This window comes from Gracilinanus agilis, chromosome 1 (assembly GCF_016433145.1).
Source record: "Gracilinanus agilis isolate LMUSP501 chromosome 1, AgileGrace, whole genome shotgun sequence".
Lineage (NCBI taxonomy): Eukaryota > Metazoa > Chordata > Mammalia > Didelphimorphia > Didelphidae > Gracilinanus > Gracilinanus agilis.
In genome coordinates, this window is record NC_058130.1 from 271,746,778 (window position 1) to 271,762,106 (window position 15,329).

General features: G+C 51.4%; 1 protein-coding gene across 1 annotated transcript in view; it reads right to left on the minus strand.

Moving 5' to 3' along the window:
* FLII (FLII actin remodeling protein) overlaps positions 1-15,329 on the minus strand; it is a 44,320-nt gene that overhangs the window by 5,666 nt on the left and 23,325 nt on the right. The window contains exons 10-29 of the mRNA XM_044661745.1: positions 14,195-14,279; positions 13,373-13,520; positions 11,040-11,173; positions 9,029-9,241; positions 8,725-8,904; positions 8,139-8,221; positions 7,980-8,054; positions 7,816-7,899; positions 6,956-7,130; positions 6,503-6,607; positions 6,216-6,407; positions 3,840-4,028; positions 3,558-3,697; positions 2,968-3,214; positions 2,730-2,884; positions 2,566-2,626; positions 2,349-2,477; positions 1,545-1,651; positions 1,159-1,264; positions 989-1,054 (exon numbers count right to left, since the gene is read on the minus strand). Of these exons, the coding sequence (XP_044517680.1) occupies positions 989-1,054; positions 1,159-1,264; positions 1,545-1,651; positions 2,349-2,477; positions 2,566-2,626; positions 2,730-2,884; positions 2,968-3,214; positions 3,558-3,697; positions 3,840-4,028; positions 6,216-6,407; positions 6,503-6,607; positions 6,956-7,130; positions 7,816-7,899; positions 7,980-8,054; positions 8,139-8,221; positions 8,725-8,904; positions 9,029-9,241; positions 11,040-11,173; positions 13,373-13,520; positions 14,195-14,279 (2,674 nt within the window). The remainder of the gene's footprint in view (positions 1-988; positions 1,055-1,158; positions 1,265-1,544; positions 1,652-2,348; positions 2,478-2,565; positions 2,627-2,729; positions 2,885-2,967; positions 3,215-3,557; positions 3,698-3,839; positions 4,029-6,215; positions 6,408-6,502; positions 6,608-6,955; positions 7,131-7,815; positions 7,900-7,979; positions 8,055-8,138; positions 8,222-8,724; positions 8,905-9,028; positions 9,242-11,039; positions 11,174-13,372; positions 13,521-14,194; positions 14,280-15,329) is intronic.

Here is a 15,329-nt window from a genome sequence, read left to right on the forward strand (position 1 = left end):
GGGGGGAGAGAGGGAGAAGGAAGAGGTAGAGAGAGAGAGGGAGGGAGAAAGTAGGGGGTGTGTGTGAAAGAGAGAAGGGGGAGGGAGGAGAAGAGGAGAGAGAGAGATGCAGGGTAGAGGGAGAAGAGAGGACAGGGGAGATGACAAACCATAGAAGCTAGAGAAATGACAGCCTCAATTCCATTTGACTTAGAGCCGGAAGGTCAGGGGTCACCTGGTGAAGATCTCTAGGCCTAGAGGTTAGCAGCACAATCACTTCCTGCTAACCTCGCCCCTGCCCTGAAGAGGATCAACAATGACCTAAGCTGAGAGTCCCAAGGAGAGAAGGGGAAGAGGGAATGGCTCATTCCAATAAAGGAAGGGATCTAATAGAAAAGCACTGAGGCAGCTGGGTGCCTCAGCGGGTGGAGAGCCAGGCCTACAGATGGGAGGTTCTGGGTTCAAATGTGGCCTCAGACACTTCCTAGCTGGGTGACCCTTTGACCACTCTTCTGCCTTGAATCCAATACACAGCATTGATTCTAAGATGGAAGGTGAGTTTAAAAAAACCACTACATAGAATTAATTCTAAGGTGGGAAATAAGGGTTTAGGGAAAAGTAATGGTTTAGAATAGATTCTAATCCCAGCCCCGCCACTCCCATGCTGTGTGACCTTGGGCCAGTAACTGGCTCTCCCTAGGCCTTGGTTTCTCTCTAGGTAAAGCTGAGATTAGGGATTCTTAATCTAAAATCAGAGCTTTAAGGTATGTTTTGTTTGTTTGGGCATCTTGTTTACAGCTTGTTTCCCCTGTAAACCCCCTCCTCATTGGCTTTGCTTTGGGGGGGGGGGGTTCAGTTGCAGGCGGCCCCCACGCCGCCCTGACATCTTTTTTTTTTACAAATTCTGTTCTGAGCAGGGTGTGTGACTTAAGAACCTCCGGGAGGGTGGGGGGCTGGAGGGCTCTCCATAAAGGCCCTGCAGAGGGGGCCGGAGGAGCCGGGCACTCACCTGGCAGGCCTTCAGGCTCAGCTTGATCTCCACCTGGCTCGTCTGAGTCCCCACCCACATGTAAACCTGTAGAAGGAGAGCCGCAGGAAGGAAGCCTGTCACGCCGTGCCAGTGTAAGCCGCTTTCTGGGGGTCTCAGTCTGGGAAGGGGCTGGGGCCGGCAGAACTCACCTCTCGCCCGTTGTCCAGCAGCATGATGTCATCGTCGGCCAAGTCATCCTGGCAGAAGTCGGAACACTTCTCTGACACTGAGAAGTAACCTTTCTCATTGGAACATCTGCAGAGGAAGAAGAGGGAAAGTCCCAGAGTGGGGAGAGGCTCCATCTTGGGAGGAGAGTGGGGGTCTTAACAGGTTCTAAGAGGCTGAGGAGGTTGGGGGGAAGTGGGGAGACAGCCAGGCTCCTCAGAGGAGAGTCCCTGGGCAAGTCACTTAACCCGCAGGCCTGGTCCTGTCCATTCTTCTCCCTTCAAACCAACCCATGGCACTGATTATAAAATGGAAGGTGAGGGTTTAAAAAAAAAAAGAAAGACCTGGGAGACTGAGGTCAGGGGCTCACCTGAAGAGGCGGGCATACTTCATGTAATCAGCATCTTCATCATAGGGTTTCTGGGCACCGATGCCCACCCAGAAGAAGTTTTCTGGCTCTTCTCCCTCATTAATCACCTGTTGGAGGAGCAAAGGGTGCTGGGGTGAAGGTGGGACCGGGACAGTGGGAATAAAAGCCCATATGGCCGCACTAAGACTTTGGGGACACCTATGGTGGTGCTTTGTTGTCACTTTCAGTTCTTCACGACTCCACGTGGGGCTTTCTTGGCAGATACTGGAGTGGTCTGCCATTTCCTTCTCCAGCTTGAAGTGGAGGTCCCCAGGGTCCCCCAGCTAGGAAGTATCTGAGGCCAGATTTGAACTCGGGTCTTCCTGCCTCCAGGCCCCCTGTGCCACCTGCTGCTTTAGGGGTGGAAGAGAGTCTTTATCTCATTTTGATCCTCCCAGCAGCCCCAAGAGGGAGGCACTGCTACTTAAAAGACGAGGAAAGAGAGTTCAATGGGGCAGCAGGCTGGGGAGTCAGAGGCCTCTTCTCTGCTTTTTCCTCATGAGACATCCACGTCCCTGAACATCAGTGTCTTCATCTATCCCATGAAGGCATTGGACTGGATGGCCCCTGAAGTCCCTTCCAGCTCGAACCCGGGGCCTTCGCCTGAGGGAGGACTTGAGCGGGCTTTGCCCATGTGGCTCCCAGCCCACATCCCGCTCCGGGGGTGAGAGCGAGGGAAATGGCAGCGAGCGACCTTCTGTCCGAGGATCCCTACTGCGGGTGCCAGCACTCCCACAGCCTAGCGCCGGGCTCCAGGGTCCCTACCTGCTTGCTGTACGAGTCGTTGAACATGTGGTTCATGATGTCCTCGGCTAACTTGGCCTCGTCGGGGTCGGCCGCCCGCCCTACCCACGTGTACACGATGCCCTGGTTGTCGGCGCTCTCAAAGGGGACCTGGGGGAAGCAGGAGACGGCGTCCTGGGCCGCCCGCAGGAGCCCGTCTCTTCCCCGCCATCCCACCGTGCCCGGCCCTGGCCCTCACCTTGAGGATGAAGCAGAATTCGGAGTTGAGGAGGCCAGAGTCTGTGTTGATCTGGATACACCTGGGGGCACAGCCGGGCCGAGGAGGGCCCAGGTGAGCAGGGGGGAAGACAGCCGGCGTCCCCTCCCCCACCCGGGGCCCCTCCCACCGGCAGCGCCCAGTACCGGGTGCAGAGGGCGCTGCCATTGGTGCGGACGTGGTACAGGCTGGGCTGCTGCGTGCTCTCCGAGGCTTTCCTCTTGCCCTTGTGGATGATGAACCTTCTCTTGAAGTGGGACAGGAACTTGGGGTTCTCCTGCTGCTGAGTCATCCGCACTACCTGGGGGAGGGGAGAGGGCCCATGGGACGGAGGCTCCCCGGCCCGAGCCCCCCACACAGCGGCCGCCCTCAGCGGGGCCTCACCTCCAGTTTGCCGGGGAAGAGGCTCTCGAACTTCTTCTGCAGGCTGAAGGTGAAGGTGAGCCAGCCCATGTTGGAGGCCTCCCGGCCCTGCCAGAAGTACACCACGCACTGGAAGTCCTCCTCCGGCTGCTTCTCCTCGGCCCCCGACTCCTCCTCCTCTCCCTCTTGTTCCCCAGCTCCTTCTGCTGCCCCGGGGGCAGCCTTCTGCTTCCTGTCCTCCTCCTCGTACTCCACAGGGACCCAGTACCTGCGTCGGGGTGGGGGGAGGCCGAGATGGAGAGACGGCCTCTGACCACGGGCCACAGAGCCGTCCATCCCCAGCATCGAGCGAAGGAAGAGGATGAGGGGGTGGGGGCCATCCAGGGGGCAAAGATCAGAGATGGGAGGGCCTGGGTTCAATTCTGGCCTCAGACACTTCCTGTGTGACCCTGGGCAAGTCACATAATCTCCACCGCTTAGTCCTTGGAACCAATATATAGCACTGATTCTAAAATGGAAGGTGAGGGGGAAGGAAAGAAGGAGGGGAGAGAGGAAGGAAGAAAAGAACGGAGAGAGGAAGGGATGGATGGGGTGGGGAGTGGGGGTCTTACCTGCAGAGGAAGACATAACAGTCCTGGGTGTGGAAGTGACCAAACTCCTCCTCAGGCAGGCGAGCAAACTTTTTGCCTTCAAGGACAAAGCCCTCCATGCCATCAAGGTCTTCATTCCACTCTTCCATCAGCTGTTCCGCCTGCTGGGCAACTCGGGCATCAGGGCCAGTGCCCTTCCTGGATGCTCCCCCTCTTCCCCTTCCCCAAGATTATGAGTCCTTTCATGGTCTTGCCTCTTTCCCTCCAGCCCCCCATCCCTCCAGGTCCCCCCATCTCCAGCACCTCAGCCAAGGCCATGGGGGGTTGGCGTGGAAGGAACAGGGCTGTGAGGTCCGCCTTCATCTGGTCCTTCTTCTCCGTGTCCTTCTTCACCTTGCCGGCCAGCCCGTCACCTTGCACCACCGACTCTGCATTTCGGGTGTAATCCACTTTGAGCACGTCATCCCAGTTCTTAAACTTGGCCTTAAACACCTAGTGGGTTTTTCAATAAATGGTCAGTTGTGCTCTTTTTTCCCCTCAAAAAAAATACTATTTGGCATATGGGAAGGTTCTCTGGGAGGCAGAGGTATATATGGGTCATGCAGAAACAAAAAGTATCAATAAAAACTTATTTTAAAAAACAACAGTCAGAGCATTTGGGTGGCACAGTAGATAAACCACCAGGCCTGTGAAGTCAGGAAAACTCTTCATGAATTCAAATCTGACAACTGTGAGACCCTGGGAAAGTCATTTAACTTGTTTGCCCCAGTTTCCACATCTCTAAAATGAGCTGGAGAAGGAAATGGCAAACCACTCTAGTAACTTTTCAAAAACCCCAAAACAGGGTCATGGAGAGTCAGACATGATTACAAATAGACTGAATAGCAAGAATAACAAGCCTAGGAAAAAACCCACCTAGAGATCTTGGGTCTTGTTAGGGGTGTAATGATTAAAATAAAATTGGTATGTGCCGATTGTAATGTTTATATTAATTCTAGTATGGGGCCAACTATAATAGGTAAATTAATCTTGTATACTCAAGGACTGTTGTAAGTAAATTGAATCGTATGGGCCAAGCACAATAAGTAATTGAAGCTGTCAGTTATACTAATTACTTAGTTGTAATAGGAGGTTGACTGATCTCAGGAAGCAGTTTGATCCAACCTAAATTTATTTATCTTTCTTAGGAGAGGCAGAGACAGGAGACAGGATTTAGGGATAAGGTAAAAATTATTTAACCTTAACACTAAGATTTCTAAATAACAACCCCAACCAACTGCTTCTCACGAAGCTTCTTCTTGCCTGTAAGCAGGCCTGACTTAAATTATACTCTCTAACTAAAGATGAAATTCTATCTTACTATCTTATACTAAACTATGAACCTTAAATTAATATTGAGCTCCTTAAAATAATATATATTAGATAAACTATCAAATATGGCTGTCAGGTTCTCTTCACAGCTTCTCTCTCTACTCAAGTCAGAGATCCACCAACTGCCTGTGACAGTTCCCACAGACAGCTCTCTGGCTTCTCCTAGCTAGAGTTCCTCTCCAGACTAGGCCTCAAAGCTTGACCTCTTCTCTCCGAGTGCTGAGAATGGAAAAAACCTTCAGTCATTTCATTCCTGATTACAAATTGGTAAGTTTTCTTCTTCCTCCTAAAATCTCCTTTTCTTTCACTCCAACTGCCAACAACTATCTTTCAAAGCAAAAGCTCAGACCAACAACTCCTCTTCCCTTTGACTGCCAGAGAACCAGGAACCCAGAATTCTTTCTCACTGAACTTTTATGCTCTTCCCTTAAAAGGCCAGCATAAGAACCTCTATGCTTCGTTTTCTTAAAGGGGACAATGTAAAGTGGACGAAACCCTTTCTCTGATCTTAAAACTTATTCTTGGGGCAGCTGGGTAGCTCAGTGGATTGAGAGTCAGGCCTAGAGATGGGAGGTCCTGGGTTCAAATCTGGTCTCAGACACTTCCCAGCTGTGTGACCCTGGGCAAGTCACTTGACCCCCATTGCCTACCCTTACCACTCTTATGCCTAAGAGCCAATACACATAAGTTAAGGATTTAAAAAAAACTTATTCTTAATGAACTAATTAAATTCTTAACACAATAAGGGGGGAAGGAGTTAGAAGGCAGGAGCAAGTTTTAGGATTAAGGAGAGAAGGAAGGTGACAGCTAGTTCAATTTGTCTCAAACCTAGCTGGCTCAGGAGCCACAGCTTTGTAATCAGGAGGGCCTGAGTTAAACCCTACCTCAAGTGTTTCCTGGCTGTGTGACTACAGACAAGTCATTTCACATCTATAAGCCTCAGTTTCTTCATCTCTAAAAGGGAAGTACTGGAGGCATCTGGGTGGCCCCATGAATAGACCTGGGTTCATGTGTGGCCTCAGACATTTGCTGGCTGTGTGATCCTGGACAAGTCCCTTAACTGATTGCCTAGCCCATGCCCTTTGGACTTAAGGGTGTTATTAAGACAGAAAGTAAGGGCTTTAAAAAAAAAAAAAAAAAAAAAAAGGTGCAAGGGTCCTTAGAGACAGGCTAGACAAAGTCCTTTTGAGGGATGAGTTGCCTGAGGCTCTCATGACTCATGCTAGATGACCCCAGAGGCCAAAGTGATGACCTGAAGCCACCCACATTTTCCCTCACCACCTGGGCAGTCTCGAGCTATGAACACACCTGGCACTCGGTGCCCTCCAGGTTGCGGCTGACAGCAGCATGCCGGGGCCGGTGCAGCATGCCGCAGAGCTCCTGGCCCAGTTTCAGTGCAGCCGCCCGCACCAGACGAGGGGACTTGCGGCCCACCCAGATGAACACGTCAGACCAGCAGTCCAGAATGTACACAGACTTGGTGTCCAGAAGGCTCTGAAGCTAGGAGGAGGGGCGGGATGTCAGGCCAGGCACAGGGCTAGCCCCCTCCCAGCCCTGCCAGCACCGTCACCGAGCCTCTGGGCCCAGGCACATACCAGCCTCATCTCGGGCATCAGCTCCACCTTGGGTCGCTTCTTGTGCTCCACAGACAGCTTATAGTTGATCTGGGGCAGCTCCAGGTACCCCAGGCCCAGGCCCACCTGCACAACGGCAAGAGGCAGAGGGAGAGGGAGAGGGGAGGCTCCTGGGCCCGGTCTGGAGTGGCAGCCTTCCCACCCAACCTCATTGAGGCCTGGAGTCCATAGAAGGAAAGGTCTGGGCCCTGTGCAGCCCGAACCCCCACACTTCTACCTGTGGCCTGGCCTGTGTGGGCCTCCTGAATGTGCCCTCCCCCAACACCTTCCCCTGGGGGGAGGCCTTCCTGGGCCAGCCCGGCTCCCTCATCCCCAGACACGTAGCGCCTCAGTCCCTTCTACAGTGGTTGGTGCAGGATGTCTCCGACCTCTGCAAGGCTGGCTGAGGAAGGGCCCTGCTGTCTGGGGCCTTACCTTGTAGAGTTTGGGCCGAGCAGGGCGGAAGTCATCGGGGACGTGCCTGGTGATCTCATGGGGCTCCCCACCCAGCACCTCCCAAAATGCGGGGACCTCCTCCTGGCCTTGGTACAGCAGCGTGATCTCCGCCTTACCCTTCCGCTCGTTCTTGTTAATCTTCTCGGCAAACAGCCTAGTGGGCCAGGAAAGGCCAAGAATGTTAGGGAGGGAAGGGAAGCTAAAGGCACAGAGCCGGGCCTGGAGGTGGGAGGACTCGGGTTCAAATGTGGCCTCAGACGCTTCCTAGCTGTGTGACCCTGGGCAAGTCACTCAACCTCTATTTGTCTTCAATCCCAAAGGAAGGAAATGGCAAACCGCACAGGTCTCTCTGACAAGAAAGCCCCATGGTTGGCAGGGTCCATGGGGTCATGAAGCATTGGGCACAATGTTAAATGTTAAAATGTTAAAAGGTCCAGGTGCGCAGACCTCCTAAAAGCTGTCCAGGACTTCCGAAGGAAGCGTCTCTAACTTAAATGCTAATAACTCCCCCTACCTTTTTAGAGCATGACCTTCAGTCTTAGGATGGAAACCAAGTATCAGCGAGCCCCAGACAGAAGAGTGGTGAAGGGCCAGGCAACGGGCGTTCAATGACTTGCCCAGGGTCACCCAGCAAGGAAGTGTCTGCGGCAAGATTTGAACCCAGGACCTCCCCTCTCCAGGCCGTGTTGCCTTGCTGCCCCTCAAACCCATTTAAGGAAAAACCCGGACTTTTGTCCTGCGGTGACTAAAAGAGAAAAAGGAGGCACAAGGGCTGCTCCACAGGGCAGAGCAGTGGAGGCACCCAGGGAGAGGCGGCTGGGGCCGGGTGGGGACCGCACCTGGCTTTGGTAGTGCCGCTCAGTGTGGCTTCGGCCCCCCTCCAAATATAGATGTCCAGCCCGTGGTCCAGGAGGAAGACGAACCTGGAAAGAAGGGAGCCAGAGCGTTAAGGCTCACCAAGGATCGCCATGACCCCCCAGGAAGCCCGGGCCAGGGGACTCACCGGGGATCCAGGGATGCAGCCTTGAGGGGCACAGGCTCCAGTTTGAGGTTCTTCTTCCCAAAGACGCGGTACAGCCTGTGGGGCTCAAGGGAGGCCGAAGGCTCAGCGGACGCGGCAGGCCGCCCGGCCTCCCAGCCCCCCGGGCCGCCCTCCTCTCACCTGGTCACATAGTGGGTGTCCTCCACGGTGTAGAAGCCGCTGGCCGTGCCCCCCTCGATGTACGAGATCTCATGATCAAACACCTGTGGAGAGGGCAGCGCTGACCACCTGAGCCTGGCTCCGGGCCTGCTCAGGGGAACTCGGGCGCCAGGGACACCCGGGGGGAGCGCAGGCCGGGATGGGGGGGGGTTGGGCTGCTACCTGTGTGCATGTACACACACACACACACACACACACACACACACACACACACACACACACGCTCCCAGGGAAGTATTTCATGAACAAGGACAAGAATACCTAAAACCCTCACCTTCTGTCTTAGAATCAATACTCTGTATTGGCTCCAAGACAGAGCAGTGGGTCAGGGCGAGGCCATGGGGTGAAGTGACTTGCCCAGGGTCACCCAGGCAGGAAGTGTGTGAGGCCACATTTGCACCCCTGAGTCTGGCTCTCACACACGAACGTGTGTTGGGGATGGGCTTCTCTGGGCTGGGCCTAGGGCCCGTGGCGGGGGTGGGCAGAGGGCGGGGGGACGGACACACGCTCTGCCAGTTCCACAAGCCCTCCCCCTCCCGGGCCGTGCCTGGAGGAACTCCTCGCTCTCGTCGCCCATCTCTTCCCGGATGGTCCGGCACTCGGCGCCCAGGTAGTTGCGGAGGTTGACGGCGTGGATGGCAGAGCAGGCCTTCTTGTCCAGGGTGGCCTCCCCGCCGATCCAGTAGTAGATCTCCCAGCTCAGGGAGCCGCTCTCGTCCAGGTACGTCTGGGGAGACAGAGGGGCTCTGGGCGGCAGCCTCCGTCCCGGCCCCCACCCCACCCCCACCGCACCGCTCAGACCTCCCGGGCCCACGTCTGGGGGGGCCGGCAGCCCCGCAGGCCGCGCTGACCTTGAGCACGATGTAACAGTCGGCCTCGTAGAACTTGCCGTGCAAAGCCTCGTCCACCATGGTGGGCACGAAGTTCTCGATCTGCCAGATAGTGAGGCCGGGCAGCTGGCCCACATCTTCCGTGAAGAACTCCGAGTAGTCCAGAGGCGGCTTCTCCAGGCCCTGATCCCAGCGCTTGGCCTTGGTGTCCGACATCTTCATGTCCACATTCTCCTGAGGATTGGCGGGAAGAGGAGAGTTAGGGGAGACCTCCCGGCTGAAATACAGGGGCCGGGCCTGGGCTATTTGTGTCCCCCCCCAAACGCCCTCGGGGGAGAAGCTGAGAGAACCCAAAGCCCAAGGATTCACTTCTAGCCTTTTAACCCTTTCTCTCCCCACTCAGTCTGGAACTCTCATGACCATCAGTTGCTCAGTCAACAAACATTTAAGACCACGCTCTGAGTTAAGTGTCAGAATGCAAAGACTTTTCCCCCTGCCCTCAGAGAGCTCACGTCCTTTTTTCTTTTTTAAATAATGTTTTTTATTATTTTTTTTGTTTTGGGGGGAGTTTATGTTCTAAGGAGGAGACCCCACCTAAATAATAATGTATAGGGAAGGAGTCAGCCACAAGCTCAGTAGATTGAGAGCCAGGTCTGGAGGTAAGAGGTCCTCAGTTCAAATCTGGCCTCAGACACTTCTTAGCTGTGATTTTAGACAAGTCGCCTAACCCTCATTGCCTAGTCCTTACTGCTCTTCTGTCTTGGAACCGATACAGTATTAATTCTGAGATGGAAGGGAAGGGTTTAAAAGTAAATAAGTAATATAAAGGGAGAAGAGGAGGTAACCTCAGAGGGAAGGCCCATAGCACATAGTCTTTCTCCTCACCCAAGAAAACTCTAGATTAGCCCTCCTTTGTTAGAGCTAGATGCATCACAGAAATCTGGGGACCTCAGAGGCTGCCTCAACAGAGAAAAAAATTGGATTTAGAGAGTCAGATCCCAAATCTAGAAGATCTGCGTTCAAATCTAGGGCTGCTGCTTATACCCGAGTGACCTTGGACCCCTAAACCCCTCTGGGCCTCAGTTTCCTCATCTGTAAAAGGAAAGGGGTGAATCTGGCCTCAGACACTTCCCAGCTGGGTGACTCTGGGCAAATCACTTTAGCTCCAATGCCTAACCCTTCCTGCTCTTCTGTCTCTGAACCAATACAAGTATTGATTCTACAATGGAAGGGTTTTTCAAAAAGGCTTTTGGTTGGCCGAGCCAACAAGTGGTTTCCCGAGCTCAGAAAGTATGAGACTAAACCAGACTGACCAAGCCTGGGGCATCCCGCAAGAGGACTCTGATTAGGGCTCAGAGAGGCTGGAGCTGGGTCTCACGATGAAGGGGTGGCAGAGGGAGTTAGGCCAGGACCTCCATCTATATCCACTTTATTCGTAACATTACCTTAAAAGTCCAGATACGCCCTCCTTACTTCTGGCAATGGCCCTGAGGGGTGGCCCAGCCTCCATCTAAGCCAGGCCTAATGCTCCAAGTGCCAGGGAACAAGGGGCGCTTGCCTCTGGGGACTCACACTGGCTGTGCCCCAATGCTAAGAATGCCCTTCCTTTTATTCTCATCACCCGGCTTTCTTCAAGCCTCAGTTCATCCTAAAGACCTCTTCTGATTTCCCTTGCCATTAATGAGATGCCAACCCTGAAACTGTATTTTTTGGGGGGGTGCATACTTTGATTTTACTACATGTATAAACATGTTATGCTCCCTGAAACAATACATGCTCCCTGAGACCGAGGGCTCTTTCCATTTTCATCTTTATGTGTCCAGCACCCAGCACAACGCCTGGCACACAAACAATAAATGCTTATTGAAATGCAGAGATAATTCACCTATTGACAGCCACAAATCCAAAGCAACAAACCCCAGAAATAGAAATTCCTTCTGTCCCATGTGGCCCTGGGTCACCTTCCTTGGCCTGTGAAATCTGCTGATGAAAGGACAGGAATAGAAGGCTGAGATGGGGCGACTTTTCCTACCTCCAGTTTTTTGTTCTTTTCCTGAGCCACTTCTGACATGCCCTTTAGCACTTGCTTGGCTTGGTCATCCTGGGCTGAATCTTTACGCCTCCGAAGGCGCATCTTCCGGGCCAGCGGGTCCTTGGGGCCACTTCCTAAGGTATGAAGGAGAAGCACAATTAGCCTGAGGGAGGGAAGGGAATGGCCTCACCCCCAGCAGGACAGCTAATGGGACAGAAAAGGAAAATGGCAAAGGTTGGAAGGGGTAGGAAAATAGCTGCCCAAGGTAACCAGTGGCTTTGGAAACTGCTCCAACCATTCCGGAGAGCAATATGGAACTCTGTCCAAAGGGCTGTAAAACTGTAAGCCAGCAATACCACTGTTAGGTCTGTATCCCAAAGAGATCAAAGGAAAGGGAAAAGGACCCATGGAAACAAAAATATTTAGAGCATCTTTTTTCTAGTAGCAAAGAACTGGAAATGGAGAAGAGGTCCAACAACTGGGGAACAGCTAAATGAGTTGTGGCATATGATGTGTGATGGAAAACCATTGTGGAGGGGGCAGCTGGGTAGCTCAGTGGATTAAGAGTCAGGCCTAGAGACAGGAGGTCCTGGGTTCAAATCCAGCCTCAGACACTTCCCAGCTGTGTGACCCTGGGCAAGTCACTTGATCCTCATTGCCCATCCTTACCACTCTTCTGCCTAGGAGCCAATACACAAAAGTTAAGGGTTTAATAAAAAGAAAAAGAAAAAAAAAGAAAACCATTGTGGAAATGACAGGCTATGGCCTAGAGAGAGTAGGTCCTGGGTGCAAATGTGGCCTCGGACACTTCCTAGCTGTGTAACCCTGAGTAAGTCACCTAACCCCATTGCCTAGCCTTTATTAGTCTTCTGTCTTGGAACCAATATATTGTATTAAGACAGAAGGTGAAGGTTTTTTAAAAAGAAAAGAAATGATAAGCAGGATGCTTTCAAAAAAATCTAGGAAGACTCATACAAACTGACACAAAGTGAAATGAGCAGAACCAGGAGGACATTGTACAGCATGCTATAAAAGAAATACTGTAAAGACATTCATTGTGAAAGACTTGAGTACTTGAATCAAGACAATGATCCAAAGGACTCAGAATAAAAAATGCAATCCACCTCCAGGCAGAGAACTGATGAACTCTAGAGTGCAGATGGAAACATGCTTTAAAATTTTGTTTTGTTTTTGAGGGGCAACATGGCTAAAGTGAAAATGTTTTATATGACTTCACATGTATAACTGATATCCAAATGCTTGCCTTTTCAATGGGTAGGGAAGAATTTGGAACTTAAACTATTTTAAAATGATTGTTAAAATTAGAAAGAAAGGAAGGAAGGGAGGGAGGGAGGGAGGGAGGCAGGGAGGGAGGGAGGAAGGGAGGGAGGGAGAGAGAGAGAGAGAGAGAGAGAGAGAGAGAAAGAAAGAGAGAAAGAAAGAGAGAAAGAAAGAAAGAAAGAAAGAAAGAAAGAAAGAAAGAAAGAAAGAAAGAAAGAAAGAAAGAAAGAAAGAAAGAAAGAAAGAAAGAAAGAAAGAAGAATGAAGTTAACTCTTGACATAGAGATGATGAGCTCAAGATGCAAAACGAGCCAGACATTTTCAACCATGGTCAATATAGAAGGAAGAGGAAAAGAGGCTTCTTAATTGAAAACATTGCTTTTTTAATTAAAAAAAGGCAAAAGAACTACTTCAAGACTCTATCTTTGTGAGGGAAATGGAACAATTTGGGCCACATTATACAGAGAACTGCAAAAGCCACTGAAAGTATTATGTGTGTACAAATGAGACACACACTTTCAGATGAGAACAATGGGAAAAATGTATTTTGTTTACTCAGGCTTCTATGTTACGAGGTCTTTCCTTTCTCCTTTCCTCCTTCCTTTTTTTCTATCCCCTCTCTCTGTCTCTCTCCTCCTTTCTCCCCTGTGTTCTCTCTCCCTTTCCCCCCATCTCTGTCTCTCTCCTTCCCTCCCTCTCTCTGTGTCTATGTCTTTGTCTCTCTCCCTCTGTCTGTCTGTGTGTATCTCTGTTTCTCTCCCTCTGTCTGTGTCTATGTCTATGTCTCTCCCTCTGTCTATCTGTGTCTGTGTCTCTATTTCTGTCCCCCCCCACCCCTAGCCCCAGATTGGATTGGAGTGGGAGATCTAGGGGGGGAAAGCTTGATAATTTAAAAAATTCTCATCTATGAATCCATCCCTCTCCTAAGCTTAGAACACAGACTAAGCACATTAGGACTTGGGATTCAGCGTTACATGGAACTCTCTATCCATCTTTGGTGGAGGAGGGAACAGAGACGCTGGGGATGGCCCTGCCCCCTCTCCCACACCTACCTGCAGCGGCGGCGGCTACGGTAGCTGGGGAGGCGCCCGCCAGGCGTAGCTGGTTCTGCAGTGAGAAGTCAATGTTGTACCACTCTGAGGCACGGTCTGCGGGCTTAGGGGGCATCACTAGGTTGGGATTCTCTCGCACGTCCAGGACCTGGGAGGGAGGGCCAGAGGGGATGAGAATAACAACAGTAATACATTTAGGCACAACTTAAAAAAAAGTTTGCTAAGCGCTCTGCAAATAGGATCCCATTTTACCCTCATCACAACCCTGGGAGGAGGGTGATGTGACTCTCATTTTACAGAGGAGGAACATGAGGCAAACAAAGCCAAGGGACTTCTCCAGGGTCACGCCACTATTAAATGTATGAAGCTGGATCCAGACTCTGGTCTCTATGACTCCAGGGCCAGTGCTCTATCTGCAGGACCATCTAGATGCCTTTATTTTTAGGATTAGAAAGCTGCCTTCAGGGGCAGCTGGGTGGCTAGGTGGATAGTCAGGCCTAGAGACGGGAGGTCCTAGGTTCAAATCTGGCCTAAGATACTTCTCAGCTGTGTGACCCTGGGCAAGTCACTTAACCCCCATTGCCTAGCCCTTGTCCTTTTTTCTCTCTCCCTCTGTCTCAGGGTTAGAGAGTTAGGATTCTTATATTCATGATAAAGTATCAAGCCCTGTGGCTACCAGATTATGTAATTGGGGCAGCAAGGTGGCTCAGTAGGTAGAGCCATGACTAGGACAGAAAGAAAAACAAATAAGTAAAACAGACTAGAACAGGCAGGCCCCCTCCGCTCTCACTCTCTCCCGCCAGGCGTGTGCCCAGGACTTACCTCTACGTCCGTCAGGAAGTGGATGGCCTCGGGCAGGGTCACCAGGCGGTTCTTGTTCAGGATCAGCTTCCTCAGTTTGGTGCATCTGTGGGGACCAAACGGGACTAACCTCAGAGCAAGGACCTTAGACTCCTGACTCCCAGGTGCCCGATGTCACCCATCCAGGGAAGCATCCTTGAAGGCAGAGTTTTTTTGTTTTTTTTTTTACCCTCACACCTTCCATCTTAAAATTGATACTGTGTATTGTCCCAAGGGAGAAGATCAGTAAGGGCTAGGTGATGGGGGTCAAGTGACTTGCCCAGGGTCACACAGCTAAGACTGTGAAAGCAGGGATTCTTACTCATCGCCAGAGTCCATGGAAAGATTCCAGGGGGTCTTATAAATTTGGATAGCTAAAAAAAATTACATCTTTTTTCTTCTTATTGACTCACAAACGAAATTCAGCATTTCCTTCAATTATTGGAAAACATGCTGAGAAGGGGTCCATAGGCTCCACCAATCAATCAACCAGTCAATAAACATGTATTACATGCTTATTATGTGTCAGGCACTGGACTATGTGCTGGGGATACAAGTGAACAATGATAGTCCTTGCCCTCAAAGAGCTTAGAATCTAAAGCAAAAATGTATAATCTAATCTAGATTAGCAAAGCACAGGGGCAGCCAGGTGGCCCCATGGATGGAGAGCCAGGCCTAGAGAGTGGAGGTTCTGGGTTCAAACCTGACCTCAGACACTTCCTAGCTGTGTGACCCTGGGCAAGTCACTTAACCCCCATTGCCTAGCCTTTACTCCTCTTCTCCCTTGGAACCAATACATAGTATTGATTCTTAGACAGAAGGTAGGGGCTTAAAAAATAACAACAAATAAAATAGCAGCACAAGAGAAAATTTCCTGAATTCTGACACAAGAATCTCTAATGAGTCCTTAGGCAGGGGACACAGAAATCTAAGCCGCCAGCCACAAACTGTCAGGAGGACAAGGCCACCTGCTTAGGGATGACAGCAGCTTCCACTCCAGCATGCTCAACTCCCAGCCACCCCTCTCAAGGGAGCAGAAATAGGGTTTTCTCTTTTGTCTAAACCTTATGTATTCTGCTGGTTTAACATATGGTGGGATTGGTGGCAAGATGGTCCA